At 40.4% G+C, this 18,275-nt stretch overlaps 1 protein-coding gene across 2 annotated transcripts in view; it reads right to left on the bottom strand.

Moving 5' to 3' along the window:
* LOC142493704 (cytochrome P450 1A5-like) overlaps positions 1-18,275 on the bottom strand; it is a 54,211-nt gene that overhangs the window by 18,180 nt on the left and 17,756 nt on the right. The window contains exons 1-3 of one of the 2 annotated variants that reach the window (XM_075598197.1): positions 13,574-13,712; positions 6,928-7,756; positions 5,170-5,293 (exon numbers count right to left, since the gene is read on the bottom strand). In XM_075598197.1, the coding sequence (XP_075454312.1) occupies positions 5,170-5,293; positions 6,928-7,743 (940 nt within the window). In that variant the 5' untranslated portion in view covers positions 7,744-7,756; positions 13,574-13,712. Of the gene's footprint in view, positions 1-5,169; positions 5,294-6,927; positions 7,757-13,573; positions 13,713-18,275 lie in introns of those variants that run through there. The other variant, XM_075598187.1, reaches the window with a different exon arrangement.

Here is an 18,275-nt window from a genome sequence, read left to right as displayed (position 1 = left end):
CACTGAATGGTTTGGACTTTTATTTGATTGGCATTTATTTAATGGACTTCTTAGGCGCTGGTATTTCTTTTTTTCTATGTTTCACTGTCTGACAGTACTGTCAGTATTTGTCAGGCTGCCCATTTTCACTGATATTTGATTATTTAAGTATACATTTCTATTTCATTTTTAGCGCTGTTTCACACCGTCTTTTTTCGCTGTTCCTGTCAGTGACAAGCAGTTCTGTCCTGGGTTCAGAGAGTGTGTGTACTCCAGTAGTGAGTGTGTTCCAGGAGAGTTCAGAGTGCAGAGTTGGAGAGTTAGGTATCACATTTGGAGGAGCTCAGGCAGGCCCTGAGTAGAGTTGATAGAACTGTGGTGGACCAATGTCCCTCACCCTGCTTAGGGGGTGAGGGAAGAGCTAGCCCCACCCTGAGTGCCTGTGACTTGGGGTGGTGGCAGGGAAACAAAGAGTCCCAGACAGCCCATCCTGAAGGGGTACAGTCTGGAGAAGACCTGCTGTACCTGATTACTGTTGTGTGCTGTGTGCTGCTGTGGACAATAAAGACTTGCTGCTACTTGTTTTATAAGAGACTGTGTGAGACTGAAATCTCTCACCCCAGACCGGGGTTCTCTGGAAGTATTTCCCCCTATCCTGATAGGGCTTGCCAGAGATGGAGGCGCTGCACCACTAGAACCAGATGAAGGCATGTACCCCAGAAACCTGTCCCTGTTGTCCCCCATACCATCGTGGGAGACTCAGGCCCTCCTGTTCCTCACAGGTATGCACCACCAAGACACACGTAGCCAGACCTCAGTACACCCTAGGGGCCTGATCTGCGACCGGGGTTGGGGGGGTCTATGGGTTACAACTGTAATTTAACTAATTTGTATGGCGATATTTATCGGTATCTGGCTGGCCACAAAAATTACAGCATTACAGCAGGTATCTTGCCATGATGCACATCACTCCAATCAAGGAGAAGATTAATGGTAAAGATGAAAAAGATCCAACGGCGCTTCACTGGACTTAGAAATATTGTGAATTTATAATATAGCAAAAAGTATCAATGTTTCGATCCCACTATAGGACCTTTGTCAATGCCTTACTAACCATTAAGGCAAGTAATGGCTTAACCACTATCACCACCCTCCACAGTGCAACTACCCCCAGCACCCACCCCCTACTCCCACACACCCAACAAATATCACTTTGGCTGTGTAACATCTTAAGTGTCACATATGAACTGTCTGTGGAGTTAATATTGGTTAGAATTCGTGGTGAAGAAGACAACAGCTGGACTCTGCACTTCAACAACAACCCTACAACTGTGAACTTGACTTTATAAATGCTCTGACAATTTGTGCACATCTATAGATTCAGTTTCTAAGTTGCTGCTTAATCTCCAGTGCTACCCTGCCCGGCCAGGGCTGATTTATACACAATCTCTTTCAACTCCTACTCTTCTTTTCCTCCAATACCTGGGAACTCTCTCCTCCTACCTCTCTCCCTGCATCTCCTATTGCCCTCCCTATTGCTTTTTCTGGTTGCTGTTTCCTCACACCTTTGTAAACTTTTCTGTTCTCTCCACCTTTCCCACTCCCCTCCTATCCTCTATTCACCTCTTATCTCTCTCTACTCCTCTTTCTTGCTACCGGGGATCTCCCTCCTAATCCAGGATCCAGCCATATACTGTACACACACCTGCTCTCACCCACACCTTCCTGCAACCTCTTTCCCTGATAATTGTGTTAACTCATCTCATTTAATAGCGACCAAGCTTAAAACTCGCCTCGCAAAAGAAGCATCAGAAATAGCCTGCACTCATGGCTACTATCCCACACCCACAGTTGCTTCTACCAACCATTGTAGCCAAACTGCCATCTACAGCACTTATTCCTTCACATGCTATCTCTGTAAGTCTCCCAACATAACATTTAAATTGTAAGCTCTCCGGGGCAGGGATTTCCTTTCCTATTGTTTGATCTTGCTGCACTTATTGAATTATTATAATTCCCTGTACTCTATTGTCTTTGTGAGTATACTGTTGGCCCTATTAAAATAAAGCTATACATATATACAGTACATCACCCACCTCAAGACTAATGGCTAATAGTGCTTATGACCACAAAACACAAAATACAGTAAATAAAAGTACATAGATTATGATAAAAAAATACACTTAATACACATTATTAATCATTAACCCTTTAAGTGTCAATGTAGCTACAAAGGAATGCTCAATGAGAGCCTTGAAAGCCACTTTGGCACTCAATGGCAGCCAGTAACAGAACACTGACACAGCCCCCCAGAGCCAATCTTAAAAACGGTCCAATGACCAAAAAAAAAAAAAAAAACAATAAAATTAATACAAAGTACGGATGACCATACAAAAACAAAAAATTAAAACAAAAAAAGTAATCCAAAGGCCGATGGCCACAAAAATATAAAATAAAAATAGACAGAAAAGTAATCCAAAATCGGATTACCTCAAAAAAGTTTGAAATATAAAAATCCATTAAAAAATCAATCCAGGCCCGTTAGCCTCTTTGTAATCTATCCCCGTCCATAGGTCTGTGAAAGGGAATCCTCAAGTTGACACAAAGCCCAAAATTCTCTGTTGATTGACGATTCGTCTTCTGTTAGTATTTTTCTTCTTCTTATTATTATTATTCTACGGTATCTTCTATCGTCTTTTGTGTTCAGCCACCAAATATGGCCTCCTTGATGATATCTGGTCTTTTGTGAAGGTTCAGGGTTTTTATACTGACATCATATATTTTGTCAACCAGTTTATGATGTCATCATAAATTTAGGGAAGCCAGAGCGGAAAGAATGGATGGGGATCGGTTACAAATAGGCCAAAGGGGCTAGATTGATTTATTTTTATGGATATTTCTTTTTTTTGGGGGTGGGGGGAGGGGGTTGGCATCAGGCCTTTTATTTCTTTTTTTTGTTTCATTTTAGTTTTCGGGGCCTTTGAATTTTTGGGGGGTGTTTTTTACTTTTGTTTTTTTATGGGCCTTCCAGCCGTGGATTCATTTTGTTTAGTTTTAATGGTTGGGCAGCCCTTTAGTTCCGGAGAACTCCTTGCCCTGAAGATGAGGAGGACCTTTCTCATCAATGAGGTATACATCTTTTATTGCAGGTTGTCATTGAGTTCGAATGTGGCTACCTAGGATCTCTTTGAGAGGGCCTACATAGCCATAATGACAATCAATGGGTTAATGTTTATAATGGTATAACTAATAATGTGTATTGATGTTAATGTATGTATAACACCATGCGGTTTTAAAATCGTAATTATCCTAATTATCAGTGGAGTTCATTACCGCATCTTAACTCACTTTAAATTATCGCACCCAGTGAAACGTAACTGAAATGTTTGTTACTTCGGTCATAAAAGCACCTAATATGTGTGTGTGTGTGTGTGTGTGTGTGTGTGTGTGTGTGTGTGTGTGTGTGTGTGTGTATATATATATATATATATATATATATATATATATATATATATGTAACGGTCAGACCCCCCTACACAATCTCATATTGGCCCCTGTGGGTGTAATCTGCTCCCAATTACATGTATGTGTGTTGTGGTGCACCTGCTGGCAACAGGACTCCTGCGTCTCCCGCTGGTTGGTAATGGGGAATATCACCATGACAGGCATCTGAGGTAGTGTTCTGAGTCCTACTCAAATTTGGTACAGCGCCTCTACCCCATCAGGATCCCTACGGCAGCAGGGAGAAGTATCTGACAGGGAACTCCTTGGTGCATCTTCCTGGGGAATAACTCCGGGCTCACACAGGAAGGATCTCTTGAACCAGGGCATCTTTAATAGCATGTTACGTGGCAGACTGCCCATCATAGTGGCCGATACTTAGCCGCTCATTTCGTTGAGGTACTCCATACAGAAGGTTCCTCCTCTCTTAATTGAGTTGCTCTCCACCTCTCCCCTAAGGGAGGCTAGCAGCTCTGCCAGGTCCCTGGACACAGTGTGTAATCAGCATGCACTTGACTCTCTGACAGACAGACTTGAACTGCTGCAGACACTTCACTCAAGGACATAAGACAGACAGACCAACTTTAGGCAGTTCTGTGTGATATATAGACTCCAGAAAGACCCACCTCTATGTCACTAACAGTGGACACAAAGCATGCTGTCACTTCCTTTGCTACATATGACACTTCACCAGGGTTTGAGGGCAAACCTCCATGATAGTTACTGCCAACCCGCCATCTTACCAGGATTACTGCCAGCATGAGAGAGATCTGTACACTAATTTTACACAAGGCTACACACACATATATATATATATATATATATATATATATACATAAATATATATATATATATTTACTGGGTGCGATATGAACTCTGTTTTAATGGAGGTTGATGACTCTAGGACTTCGAGTTAATAAATGGGTCTTAGAAATTGTCTTAAAGTTTAGCATTAAATAAGTGTAGAATAATGCAGGAAGGTGGTGCACTGCTAACCGGTAAATAAAAACAATCAATATTCAAGCTCTGTCAATGAAAAAGAGAATTGAATGAACAAAATGGAATTACACATAACGTGAGCACAAAACTCTGATGCAGGTTCACACAGATTCATGAGTCTCTGTTTCACATTATACATAGCAGCCAGATCGCTATTATTTCATTATGGAAATGACCATTTAACCTTTCTATATACCTACAGCTCTTGAGCACTAGATACGGAGGTTCACCCTATTGACAATCCTTAGTAAATAAGGCCCCAAATCATTCAGAAACAACAGATTTGTACCATAAGACAACAATTGGTACACATAACTATTTTAAAATATGTATAACTAATCCACACTGGGTTCTGAAAAACAAATATACAGGCAGTGCTCGGTTATCTGACACAATGCGTTACTCAAAATGACACATAAATTATATAGTGCATATACTGTATTATATATATAGAATATTACATAATCTATAATATAATATAAAAATATATTATATAGTATAATATATATATTATATACACATAAACAACTTTGCAAAGCGTCGTAAGAGCGTTGGATAAGTCGTTTTGGCGTTGTAAAAAGGAACATAGGTATGCATAGCGTTGGATAAGCCATTCGTTGTAAAAATAAGCGTTGTAAAATGAGAACTGCCTGTAATGTACATAATTCTAACTATATTGTACATACTTACCAGCTCCAAATATATCATTCACAGTAGTGACAATCTGCTCATTTGTCAAAATATTTGTTTCACCTTTCTCCTTTCGCTCTTCGCACAATGCAATGAGAGCATCAGTAATATCTCGGACACAATTCTTAAAACAAGAAAAGCATAGTATTACTTTGTAACTTTAAAAACAAATGAAACATGTTTGGATAAAATAAAAGTGCATTCTTTTGTGTCTTGAAAAAGCAATTCAGTAATCCAATGAGCCTGTAAAATAGCATAAAAACTTGGTAATGTTGTCAGTGTAGAACAATAAAAAAAGAATATACTAAAATAAATCTAGATATACTGTAAACTATACACTATTCTGTAAGTGTAACTCTTTCTTTATATTGCATCTCCTATCGTATGTTAAATAGAATTACATTTTCAAATATACAGGTTGCTTGTTAACTGTATCAATATTTTGACATTTAAGATTTTATATAACACAATTTGATTGGCAGTTTTCGTGGTAATGTCTAACGAGAAAAAGTGAAACCTAACAAAAAAAGTGCCCAATTTTTTTTTAAAACCTATTGTCCAAGTACATTATCTCATCAGAAATTGTGACAACCTTTAGCGTTTTATACCTTATAATACAGCTTCCTCTTATCTGAAACCTCAAACAACTAATTTAAAGCAAACACCCTAGAGAACATTCCACAGCGTACATTTGATTTTTTTTAAACCTCTGTATTTAAGGTATACAGGCATACCCCGCATTAACGTACGCAATGGGACCGGAGCATGTATGTAAAGCGAAAATGTACTTAAAGTGAAGCACTACCTTTTCCCCACTTATTGATGCATGTACTGTACTGCAATCATCATATGCATACATAACTGATGTAAATAACGCCTTTGTAACAGGCTCTATAGTCTCCCCGCTTGCGCACAGCTTCGGTACAGGTAGAGAGACAGTATTGCTGTTCAGGACGTGCTGACAGGCACATGCGTGAACTGCCATTTGCCTATTGGGCGACATGTACTTACTCGTGAGTGTACTTAAAGTGAGTGTCCTTAAACCGGGTATGCCTGTATACAACTAAACATTGTATTTCTATTCAATGGTAGGTATTAGCTATTACTCAAGCTTTAAGGATTTACTGTATATGGTTTATTCATTGAATTACAATTTGTCTATGTGGAGTAGGCAATATTTGTAGCATTTTTGTTCTGAGTTCCACCCATCAAGATCAAGGCTGAAGCTGTCAGTCTCTAGTTTGGCTGTACTTCTCTCTTATTGTAATTTGTTATCCATTGTGGTTACTGACATCATCAGAATAATAAAATACAGTAGCTATTTATAATGTTTGGTGGGAGTATGCTGTGTTTAATATTTTGAAACAAATTCTTCATAATAGAAGTGACATAGCAGGATGCATGGTACAAAATCTCTTAAAGCAGCTTCTACCCAATTAATATTTTTATTCTTTGTTTGCCTTTTCCGGAACTGTGAGGTCCCCTAGTGTAGGGCTACACCAGTGTTATCACTAGGAATCTATGATTATACAGGCATAAGCATGTCTCTGTGAACATCCCTATATGCCTTACTTTAGCCTCCTTGTTCTCATTTGTATTTCCCAAAAATGTCCAGGAAATCTAAACTTTCTAATCCTTGAACTGATCCTTGCAGTCCTACTTCTGATTTTCAGTCTGAAAAATGAATGCCAGAAGTGAGGATCAATATTTTAATGTGATGATCTGTGGCATTAAATTATATACTGAAAAAAAACTTACCTTGTCATATGAAACGTAATGTTCTTTAATATTGTTATTCATGAAGCTTTTCATTTTTTGAATAAAGCTGAAAACTAAACGAAGTCTGGGGCTTGGTAAATAGCGAAATATTGGGAAAAGATCTGCAGCATTACCAGTGCCTAAGAGTCTCAGAACGTCTTGATTAATCTGAACAAGTGTAAGGAATTCCTTATCGCTGTGATTATATCTCTTTCCAAAACAAAGGTAACAAATTACATTGGCCACTGAACTAGTTAGAGAGCCAGTTGGGTCAAAGCTTCCTTCTTTCTCCGACTGTTCAAGGAACAGTTTAATAAGTTCTGAAGCTTCAAAGCAAATTTGCTCTTCCAACAAACAGGAACATGTCGAGTTTTTAGCTTCAGTTAAAGAAAACTTTCTAAGGGCATTTATTGCTATTTTTTTATGAAGATTCCAGCTTTCTCCATATTTTTCATTAAAGGTCAAGCTACCGCCATTTCCAATAAGTGAAAATGTATAAAGGTTCGGTCTTCCTGAAAAGCTTTCTCCTTGCTTTATTAAAGCCTGCTTGATGGTATCTACTCCATTCAGTACAATGACAGGCATGGATCCCAGTCTTATTTTGAAGACATTCCCATATTGTTTCATTAGCTTGGTAAATGTTATATGAGGGTAGTCTCCTACTTGTAAGATGTTACCAATAACTGGCCAAGGAGTGGGACCAGGTGGAACTTTTATTTTGTTATGTCTTCTCCTTCTAGCTATAACAAAAATAACAACTAAGGCAAACAGTGCCAGGAGGATGTCAGTAACGGAGATCTCTGAAAGCAGCTTCATTCTTTTCTCCGCACTGTGAAATAAAGAGGAAGTTTATCATGAAAATTGAGTTGCCAGATGTGTACATATGCATTGAGATGACAATTTTCTTAACAGTTTTGAATTAGAGGCTTTGGCTTTTCCGATTTATCGTAAAATGTGTAGGACAGAGCATACAGTTAGATGGCCAGAGTTATTTTTCCAGCTAGGACCTGCTTGATATTTAAAGCAGCAAATCCACAAAAATCAATGGAACCACGGGGTCTTCAGGTGCTGAACCTCTCTATTTTCAGTGCCGGGGACCCCATAATCCTCTAGCTAATAGCTATTTTCTGTGCTGGTGCACCTTATGGAGATTTCAATATGGCACCCTATCGGGAGAGTAGGAAGTTTCAACTTCATGTGTGGTGGCTTCCTATTTAGTGGTCATGTTGTTTCACTAGGAGAAATGACTATTGAGGATATCAGTAAAACAACAAAGGGACTCCCGCTCTGCTTGGAGTAAATGTAAAGGAGGGGGGAGGGTAAGGTGCTCCTCTGGGTAAAGGGATATATATAGAACTATAGCAAGACAAGTAAACCCAGTTATGGGCACTCTTACCCCCTAAATGTATGTATTGTGACATACTTAAAAACTAATTTTATTAACATAAATCCGCTAAAATAATGATGGTATAAAAACGATGACGCAGAGTTTGATTCCTCAATCACCCTTGTAGGTGTTGGAATCTACAGTATATAATAATAATAAAGGAGTACGGTGTATTATAATGCACAATCTCTTTAGGTGTAGTAACCAGTTGTTGCTAATTTTATATCCCGTCAATAAAAACAGGCATAAGAGTGTGTAAACACCAAAAAATGCCCACGGGTTAGTGGACTCAGTATAGTAATTCCAAGTTAGAGTAGTCTAGACAGCTTGGCAGATGAATTCTGCATGCAGATGCTTGTATGGTATATAACCAGCTAAGGTATGCAGGCAGTCTGAGTAATCTATTTAAGCTTGGTAGTAACATATGAAAAAAGTCTTAATATACAAAAATTGATTAATAATGATAATATGTATACTGTATGTCCTAATCCTATAGGCATAAGTCAAAGTGAAGTCTCTTTAATATTGGATAATCTCAGTAACCAATGATCTTGCTTGCTAAGGTAATGCAGGTTGTTGTTCCTCGATTTGTAGTGTTCATGAGGTTATTCCTGGTCAATGCCCCAGGGTGAACCTGCATAGCTTTATAGGGCTCAATCATTAACTGCCACTGGTATACTCAAGTGGTAGTCAGTGTACTGTAGTGTATACCTTAGCCACCAATAAATTATAGTATCTGCCTTGTACAGATATAGTCTCCATTGTTGGAATTAATGGGGTCAAGGTGCAGACCTTCAACCACCAAATCTTAACCCCTAAATGGTGGCAAACTCACTGTATAATCTAATGATGATTCCCTTAATATATATTGCAGCATATCCCTTGTACAAAGTATCCACAATGTGTCTACTTAGAACTGACACTGTTGTTAGGTATACATAAACAGTGTAGCCGAATATTGCAAAGTGATCCTATTTGGCAAGTTAGCATGTGAGCATGGAGCATAGGACTTCTACTTTTAGTCGTTGTTTTAAAACACCCCTAGGTTGCTCGGCTTGCCTGGAGGCTATTTTGCCGAGTCTTTCTATGTGCAGGGGAGCGCTGGAGTTTTTAAGTATGTCGGAATACATTCATTTAGGGATCAGATTGCCCATAACTGGGTTTATTTGTCTTGCTATAGTTCTGAGTATACCAGTAGTTACAATGTCTCGGGAAAGGGGAGATCCCCAGTGCTCAAAGTAGCTTTAACTTCCTGGTTAACTTCAAATGCTTTTATCTCCTGAACGAATCATTAGGTTTCAAAAATAAAAACACAGTTGAAAAGGGCAAGAAGAGATTTCATAAATGTGTCCTGATTCATAGTAGAAGTATAATAATTATCTGAGTGGGGAGATTGTAGTTGAGGACAAGCAATTCTGATTATTGAAAGTTGAAGGTTAGAGGATGTTGGCCTAAATTCACATAAGATTCTCAAATAGGTGATAATATTCTACGTTATGGTAACAAATAATGAGGGATAACGTGATGTAATGCAGTGTTCATTAGGAATCATATATTCGGGATAACTGTGCTTTAGCTATCTCATTTGGGTTTTAGCGATAATGCAGAAAATTTCCTGAATAGCGCCAAAAGAAAATATATGCTAGGTACATTGTCACCAAAGGGATTGAACAAAAGATTTGTGTTCTCTCTCTTTATTTAATATGGGCATTTCGTGGAAACATTTTAACGTTTAAAAAGGTCTCATCTATACTAAGTTTGAATAGAATCACAGATCTAAACCATACTGATAGTTTTATCACCATACAGATAATCAATTGTAAACAAATTAGCATGACTATAATATCATCTTGGAGAAATCCTGCCTATTAAAAACTAAATATGATATTTTACTGATGACTTTAATAATTTCAGAAGTGGCCAAATCTGACATTAAAAAACTTAAAAACTATTTGATGATTGAACAAAGATTCATAATGATAAGACTTTACAAAAGACTCAAGTGAATTCATAATCAAAAACTATTTTTTGAGATTCACTGATGTGCCTCCCATTATGGTTGCTATAAATATGACAACCAAAATACAAGCTTATATAGAGTATAAAACATACCAACTGTGAGTACAAGTCACATATAAGCAGGGAGAGATGTGCTCTTTCGCTAAAATATGCCAAACTTTAGCATGAACAGTATCAGTAATATAAACAGAACTAACAAGTTCAGAGGTAAGAACTGGCACACTATGAGTTAACTTGTACACCCCACTTACCTGACATGGCTTTATAAGCTCCCGGGCAAGGACTGGGACTCCCCATCCCTTATACCTTGAGAAAGCACGGTCACACGCGAAACGCACGTGACGCAGAACTTTCTTTTGGTTTTCTCTGACCAAACTCTGGTTCTATATTTCGTATTCCCCCTATGCACCACCTTTATATCTACTGATTTGCATTCAAGTACCAAAGTTGAGCGGTTAGTTATCTGTATGTGTATGTATATTGACATTTACTTGACCTTGAAGCTTGAGGATAAATGTAGACCCCGCCAGAGTGCTCACCTACCGTGTAAAGACCAATGGTACTCAAACAATGGCCTACAACATCCCCAAAGCTGGGAACTGCACAGGCATGGCCGTTTAGCACCAGTGGACCCTAGCAACGATGCAACATAGCAACAATGAGTCCTGTCCACTCTTCAATCACAGCTGCCACAGGGCTAGACCGTACCACAGAGCCCTGTCTTGCAAGTTAAACCCGGACTTACCCTCCAACAGCTCCCACAACAGAGATGAGAACATTTCACAAAATGTCCAACTCACAAGAATAAAACAGACATCAGAGACTTTTTCTTTCCTTAAAACAAACCCTTACAAGTACATTCATCAACACTGTAACATTATACAGCATAAAAGAGGGAAGGGAGGGAACTTTGCATTCAGGGCGCGGAATGATTTCCCAGCCCTGCTCAAGTGCTAATATAACCTCCCCCCGAAGCCGTCCCCTTCATCAGTGTGTCACCAGCTGGCTGTTAAGAAAGGAGAGGGGAACAGGTAATGGGGGATGGAAGAAAGGACCTAGTCCAAGTGTTCATGCTGCCCTTTTCGCTGAGGTGTCTCAAGGCTACTTTTTGTGTGTGTGGTGCATCCATGCGCACAATAAGTGATCATACTTCATTCCCAGCTTCACTCTGCATTGTTAATGCTTTGCACTCCCCATGCCTGGTTTGTATGTAGCATTTGTTTGACTGTGTGGTCTTATACTTCCTTGGTTAAGCATGCTGCCTGCTAAACCTACCCTAGCGCATCACTTTGTCACCATCAAGGTGCCTACCGTAACTGTGACCACCCTGGTTTTGCCCTCACTCCATCCCAGGCATTTCCATCATGTATGCTGGCCATCCAACCTCCCCGCACAACTACACACACACACACACACACACACGTTTGCCAAACCACTTAAGTTTCTGGGTTTCTCTAATTTCTGATTTTTGGGCGGTGCTGTGCATCCTCTTTCCATACTCTCGTCAACAGTGTCTGCAAGCTAGTGGTGTCTGCATCACTGCGTGCCATCTCCTCCTTCTCTGAAGTCAAGGTGCTTATACACCACACAGTACTGCCCTCTTCTATAGGGCTCTTGTCTTTGTCAAATAGTGATATCTGCCAGTCTTGTGCATAGTTCTCCTACCACTGCAGACATGCAGACATGCATCCACTGTACAGGCACAGACCTTTTTGGGGATGTTAAATTCCTATCCCATATTTATGTAGTACTAACAAATCTACGTAATGTGCACTCCACACGAGCACAAGGAGAAGAGCCACAGAGGGTTTGATTACTGTCTTCATTTGCTATTCCCATTAACCTTTCATTGACTGTTATGGACTCCTGGTGCTTCTTTGCAAGCTGCTTTCTTGCAAGCTGTGTTCAGCCTTTACTGTACCATTCCCCACAGTTTCTTGTGGTACTTGAACTACTGGCATTGACTTTAGTGGATTCTTGCTGCCCTGCTATTAGCTGTTTAGCTGTATTTAGCCTACACTGTATGTTTGCTATCTATTTTCAGGGGTGTCTGATTTGACCAGTTATAGGGGAAGGTAGGCTTAGGGAAGTACCTCTGGGACCATTTGGACCAGGGGGAATGGGCCAGATGAAGAGGTAGTCCCTCGAAACGTCGCCCCCCTAGCATACTTGCCGTTCTCCGTTTCTTGTGTATATTCCTTGTGTTTCATGTTTTTTCCCCTTTTCCTTTCCCCCCCCCATCACCCCTCACTTTGTGACATGCCCATTTGTGATACTGGTTTCTGCAAACACATTTGATTTATTTCTGGTTCGTTTTATTATTAAATGTTTATTCTGCATTACAACTGTTTTCATCATTTAGCTATTAGACAGTGAGTGCTGGTACTTACGTAGATTTGTTAGTACTATACAGGGGAATAAGGGTCCCCTTTTGTTCCGTGCACCCTGCAATTGCATAAATTTAACACTATCAGAGTGCTGTCTTTCGTCCCCTTTTACCCATATTTATGTAGTGTTTCTTCCTTTACTTTCACAGCTGATCTCTGCCTTTAAATATAAAGCACTTCCCAGTCTCTTAGGAGGAAAATCAATACACCAGCAACCTTCGGCCTCCTTTACTTACAATATACTGTATGTTCTTTTTCCTAGTGTGGGTCTTACGCGCTCTGCCTTACACATTCACGTGCAGTGAAATGAAATGTCTGTAAACTGAACCTTTCTGCATTTAATGCAACCATGTATTGTTAGAAGTCTGTCTTTTTCTGGATTTCTCTTGTGTAACAAAATAATTGTATTTAATTGTAGTTGTTCTCAAATTGACTGTAAAGTATTGTGATGCCCCCTTAAGTGGAGGCCTGTATTTACTTAAAAAATAAATGATGATGTTGTTGTTCAGTGCCCTCTAAATGTTTGATGCCCCCTATGCTTTTCAAAACGCTATTCTGATTCCATCTTTTGTTTTGCGCTCAGTTTCATTTGTGAAGATACAGTGGCAATATAAGTGTGATAGAATCTGTTTAGTCTGCAAAATTAGATTTATTTTTTAAATGTAGGTTAATATTAGAGACAATGTTAACACTCACTGAATATTATTATCAACTTCAATTAGATTTTACATTGTCTGACTTACCCATAATATATTCTAAAAGTACAATACAATACAGCAAAGATAAAACCATACCACTACATTTAGATGTTGTTTTTACCACAAACAGACTTTTCCTTGGAAAACATTCTTACCCAGTGCATGGATTTTGTCAGACTACAGTATACTGTGTTGCAACCAGATCTCTCTGAACCTCCAGCTGCCTGAAGAAAGCAAGAATAATGTATAGAAACTCCTGATCTCTTGAAAAGGCAGGGTGGCAGTGGGGGGGAGGAGCTGAAACTAAAACCTGTCAGCAGAGTACGCCTAACATACCAGATTGTAGACATTAATGCTTCTTTGTCACGCATGTAAAGAATAACTGCATGTCTATGAATAGCTTTGTTTATTGTTCATTAAAGGAGCTTCAGTTTATCTGTAATAAAGTTCATGCGTGATTTTTAAAAGTAAATCATAATTTTTTTGTTGCTTTTATCATTTATGAATTCAAATGTAACAAAATATCATAGGTTTTGCATTTTTGGACTAGGCACAATATAATATACATATGTTGTGCAGTGTATTAGTGCATCACCACAAACAGCTCAATATACATAAATTCCATATGTGAGTCCAGGATCCAGGAGTATAATATATAGAAGTAAATAAACAAACATCCCAGGGTGATAAACCAGGGACTTGGTGGTGCCCACACGGCTACTCCAGTGTTAAGTCCCCAATAATGTATAATCACCCCTGGGGAATGAAATGCAAATCAGTCGAGCAAAGGAAGGTAAAAACGATGATGGGCTATGCCCATTACCTTCCTGTATGGTGTCCTGGAAAATGGATTCTTCTGGCGTGCAATCCTCGGGAGGTAAATCCAGAACAGTAGAAGTGAAGAGGAGCACAGCTGCGGTGCTGCGGTACAGCGAGTCAGACCCAAGCAATAAGGACAACTCCAACCGGGGATAAAATATAAATAAACCTTTACTGGTCAGTGTAGACACAAAAATAGGACAATGCACCTACGCGTTTCACCTGTTTTGACACCTTGAGAAAGTCCCGAGGGACGAAACGCATAGGTGCGTTGTCCTATTTTTGTGTCTACACTGACCATTAAAGGTTTATTTATATTTTATCCCCGGTTGGAGTTGCCCTTATTGCTTGCGTCTGACTAGCTGTACTGCAGCATCGCAGCTGTGCTCCTCTTCACTTCTACTGTTCACAATAAAATATACACACTAAAAATGGACAAAGGGATTCATTTGAGGGTTTTGGTTAAAACAAAAATTCAAAGTTTTTTTTGTGTAAAGTCAATTAGTTTGGTTTTAGCATATTGGAAATGATTGAATTTATTCATTAAAAAAACTCTAAAATGTATTCAGGAACCTGTTTCAATTCCCTCTGTTGGCTCCTTGTGACCCTGGGCAAGTCACATTATCTCTCTGTGCCTCTGGCACTAAAAACATTGATTGTAAGATCTATGGGGCAGGAACTGTGTCTGCATAATGTCTATGTAAAGCACTATATAAAACTAGCAGTGTTAACATGATATTATTATTAGTAAAAAGCATTTTTACATGATTTTAAAGTTCCATTAGCTATGGCGGGTTTTATGATGTGTACCCTAGAGTAAACTCTTTCATGATAAGAACTGTGAGGTCTTGTATCTACAATACAAGACCAAGTTAGTCCAACCTATTTTCAATGTTATTTTATTCAAAGTTTTTTTGATGCTATCATTAATCCAACAGGTATACTGTCGCGGCCGAGTTTATTCTAACACTTACCCGGTCTCGGCCGCGACAGATACCGGGCGCGCGCCGAGGTGTCCCGCGCACGCGCCGGAGCCTTGGAAGATCGGTCCTCCGATCGGGGCTTCCCCCTCCCCTCTCCTGGTCTGCCGGGTCCCCCGGAGCCCCCACCACCATCCCCCACACTACAGGAACCCAGGGCTCCCTCGGGGCATCGATGACGCGCGGCACGCCGAGGGAAAAAAACGAGCAAGCCGGGAAATCTCCTGGCTTGCGGCACCAACCAAGTTAGAATAAAGTGTGCTGCCTCTGTAGGTATAAAACAATAAGGGGTAATTTAATGTAACGGATCCGCACCTTAGTTTGCTGTCTGCCTTGCCTTACAGACCTGTGCAACCCTGGAACACTGTTCCTGATGTTTGCTGCAGCTCCACCCTGGGTTCACTCATTGAGGCAATGCTGTCACACGACCCTTCTGCTATTGGTTCACTGACATTTAAAGACACCTTTCCCCCACAATGCTTCCCTGCCGAGCATAACCCTTCCTGGTTGTCACAAGTGTTCTGCCACAAGCCCTAAGGCTTGGCTCTGTTGTGTACTAATCTCTCAAAGTTCTATTCCCTAGTTCACGCAGAGGTCTGTCACTGTCTCCTGTGCTGAAGCAGAGTACTCTCCATGTTGACTTCAGCTCCCTGTTTCCTGAAGCCTGCTATCCTTCCACAGCAAAGCTTATCTACTGGTACCTGGGGCCTGCTGCTCATTCTCCATAGCAGAGGCTGTGTCCTGGTTCCTGTGCTGAAGCGGAGCACCTCCCGTGTATACTTCAGCTCCCTGTTTCCTGTGGTCTGCTGTCCAACCCTTAGCAGAGGCCAGTCTACGAGTCCTGAGGTCTGTAGCTCTCTCTTTCTCCTTGCACAAGCCCGCTCTGACCTCTTGCGCTGAAGCACTGGTTTACCAGTACTGCCTGGCGGTGTGCCCACTCCGGTCTGCCTATCCCTTCCTGAGACCAGTACCATGGGCCATGGTCGCCGCACGCGCAGAACCCGCGCTCACACTCCTAAGCTGAAGCGGGGAACTTCTGATTACCTGTTGCCGAACGCCTGCTTGAATAACGTTTACCCTGATCTCTCCAGTCCTGACCATGGCTTGTCCACTGATGATGCTACTTTCTCCAGTCCCGACCCTGCTACGTACGACTACGAACTGCTCAATCCGGATCAGCCTGCGCGGTCTAAGGTCGGTGCTTATACAACCCACCTCAGCCACGTGGTCCAACCCAGGTTTGTGGCGAGCACAACCGTGACATTTAACAAAATCTCCCAGGATCAAAACCAGGCCAAAACTGTTTAGTTCACAACCAAACCAGGTTCTGAAATCAGCACCTGGGTACTGGGAGGCTCTGTAAATAGTTCTCCAAAGCAGAACCCCAGTATGAGAATTGTCTGACATATACATGATGTACTGTAACACTGCGGTTCTGCTTTGCAGAATTACATGCAGGGCCTCGCATCACTCTGGTGCAGGCTTCAGAACCTGGTTTGGTTGTGAAGCACGCAAAACCGACGCCATGCCAACTATGTTGTAGAAAACAATACATCACTCACATAACAAAGCACATCAATACCTTAGTACATGTGAATTTGCTGCCTCCATTATGAGCCCCAACATAATTGCTGATGAAACACTCAGAGGAGTGCGCAGCCGTCAGCTTCTGTACACCAAGGAGCTCCAGTAAATGAAATTATTGTTGAAAGATCTGAGCGACCTGTTGAAAACTTTGTCGAAATACACACACCACCTGTAATACACCACCCTAATGAGTCGGTTGATTATTCTGTATTTTAGGAATGTATAGCGCAGTATCAAAGAACAAGACAGAATTTTAATGCAGTGGGACATTTTGATCATTTTCAATTTGTAAACCTAGTCAGAATACCATAATTTTAGTGGCATTACAGGCCGCACATGATGCAATACAGTGTACATTGTATAGACTATTGCCCACCATAGGACACCATGACTGGTACAAGTACACCTAGACGGTAGCACTTTAAATAGAGCATTATATTCTATTAGGCGTTCTAAGGACAACTTAAACTCTGAGGTTTTTTGGGACATGTAGGAAATATGTTACAGAGCAACGCTGAGGTTCCTGGTGATGGTAGTTTAAGATTGTGGTCATAATTTCTAGGAACAGAGTGGATGGTGTGATGCACCGTAGATGCGTTAATTTGATGCCTTACAGTCTCATTGTAGCCACAAAAAGACGCTACCTTTTTGACAAATAATGACAGCCATAATTTGTGTCAGGCAGACAGTCTGTGTGCCCTGTAGACGAAAGACACACTGCTGACACTTTGTTACTGGAGAAAGCAAGTTTTATTCATACATAGCACTCTGTGCATTCCTTACAGTATGTCAGTTTTAGTGACATTCCAGATTTTTAAAAACACTTGAATGTAACCATTAAAGTGTTGTACCACAATTGTGGCGCCTGGTGATTATTTTATACAAGTGAGATATGCAAAGAGCGTGTTTAATTTATATACCAGCCCATATCCAAGTGGCCCATTATAAGTGGCATGACTATTGAACAACTGAAGTTTAAAAGGAAGGAACTCTTACCCTAATGGATCTTATCCTTCTTCTCTCCTCAGGTAAAATCCATCTCTAAATCCTCTGCTGTGTGTATTATATAGTATATGCAAGTGATCCAATGTTAGGTAAAATCCATCTCTAAATCCTCTGCTGTGTGTATTATATACACATTCATATATGCATATATGCAAGTGATCCAATGCTAGGTAAAATCCCTCTCTAAATCCTCTGCTGTGTGTATTATATAGTATATGCAAGTGATCCAATGCTAGGTAAAAAACATATTTGAATGCTGTTTTCTGTCTACCCCTAATCAAATTAAGTGTTGCCACCTAGGCAGGGAACACCCTGTGTAGAAAACCATTTGTTTGAATGTGCCTCAGATGTGCTAATTAAGCAGACAGAACCACACTGTCAGGTGACTTTTTAGGCCTATATAAACCCAGTCAGAACAGCTAGTCTGCCTGCAGCCCATATCCAAGTGGCCCATTATAAGTGGCAT

Source organism: Ascaphus truei, chromosome 1 (assembly GCF_040206685.1).
Source record: "Ascaphus truei isolate aAscTru1 chromosome 1, aAscTru1.hap1, whole genome shotgun sequence".
NCBI lineage: Eukaryota > Metazoa > Chordata > Amphibia > Anura > Ascaphidae > Ascaphus > Ascaphus truei.
The sequence above is the reverse complement of the archived record's forward strand: the minus strand, read 5'-3'. Positions and strand labels throughout refer to the sequence as shown.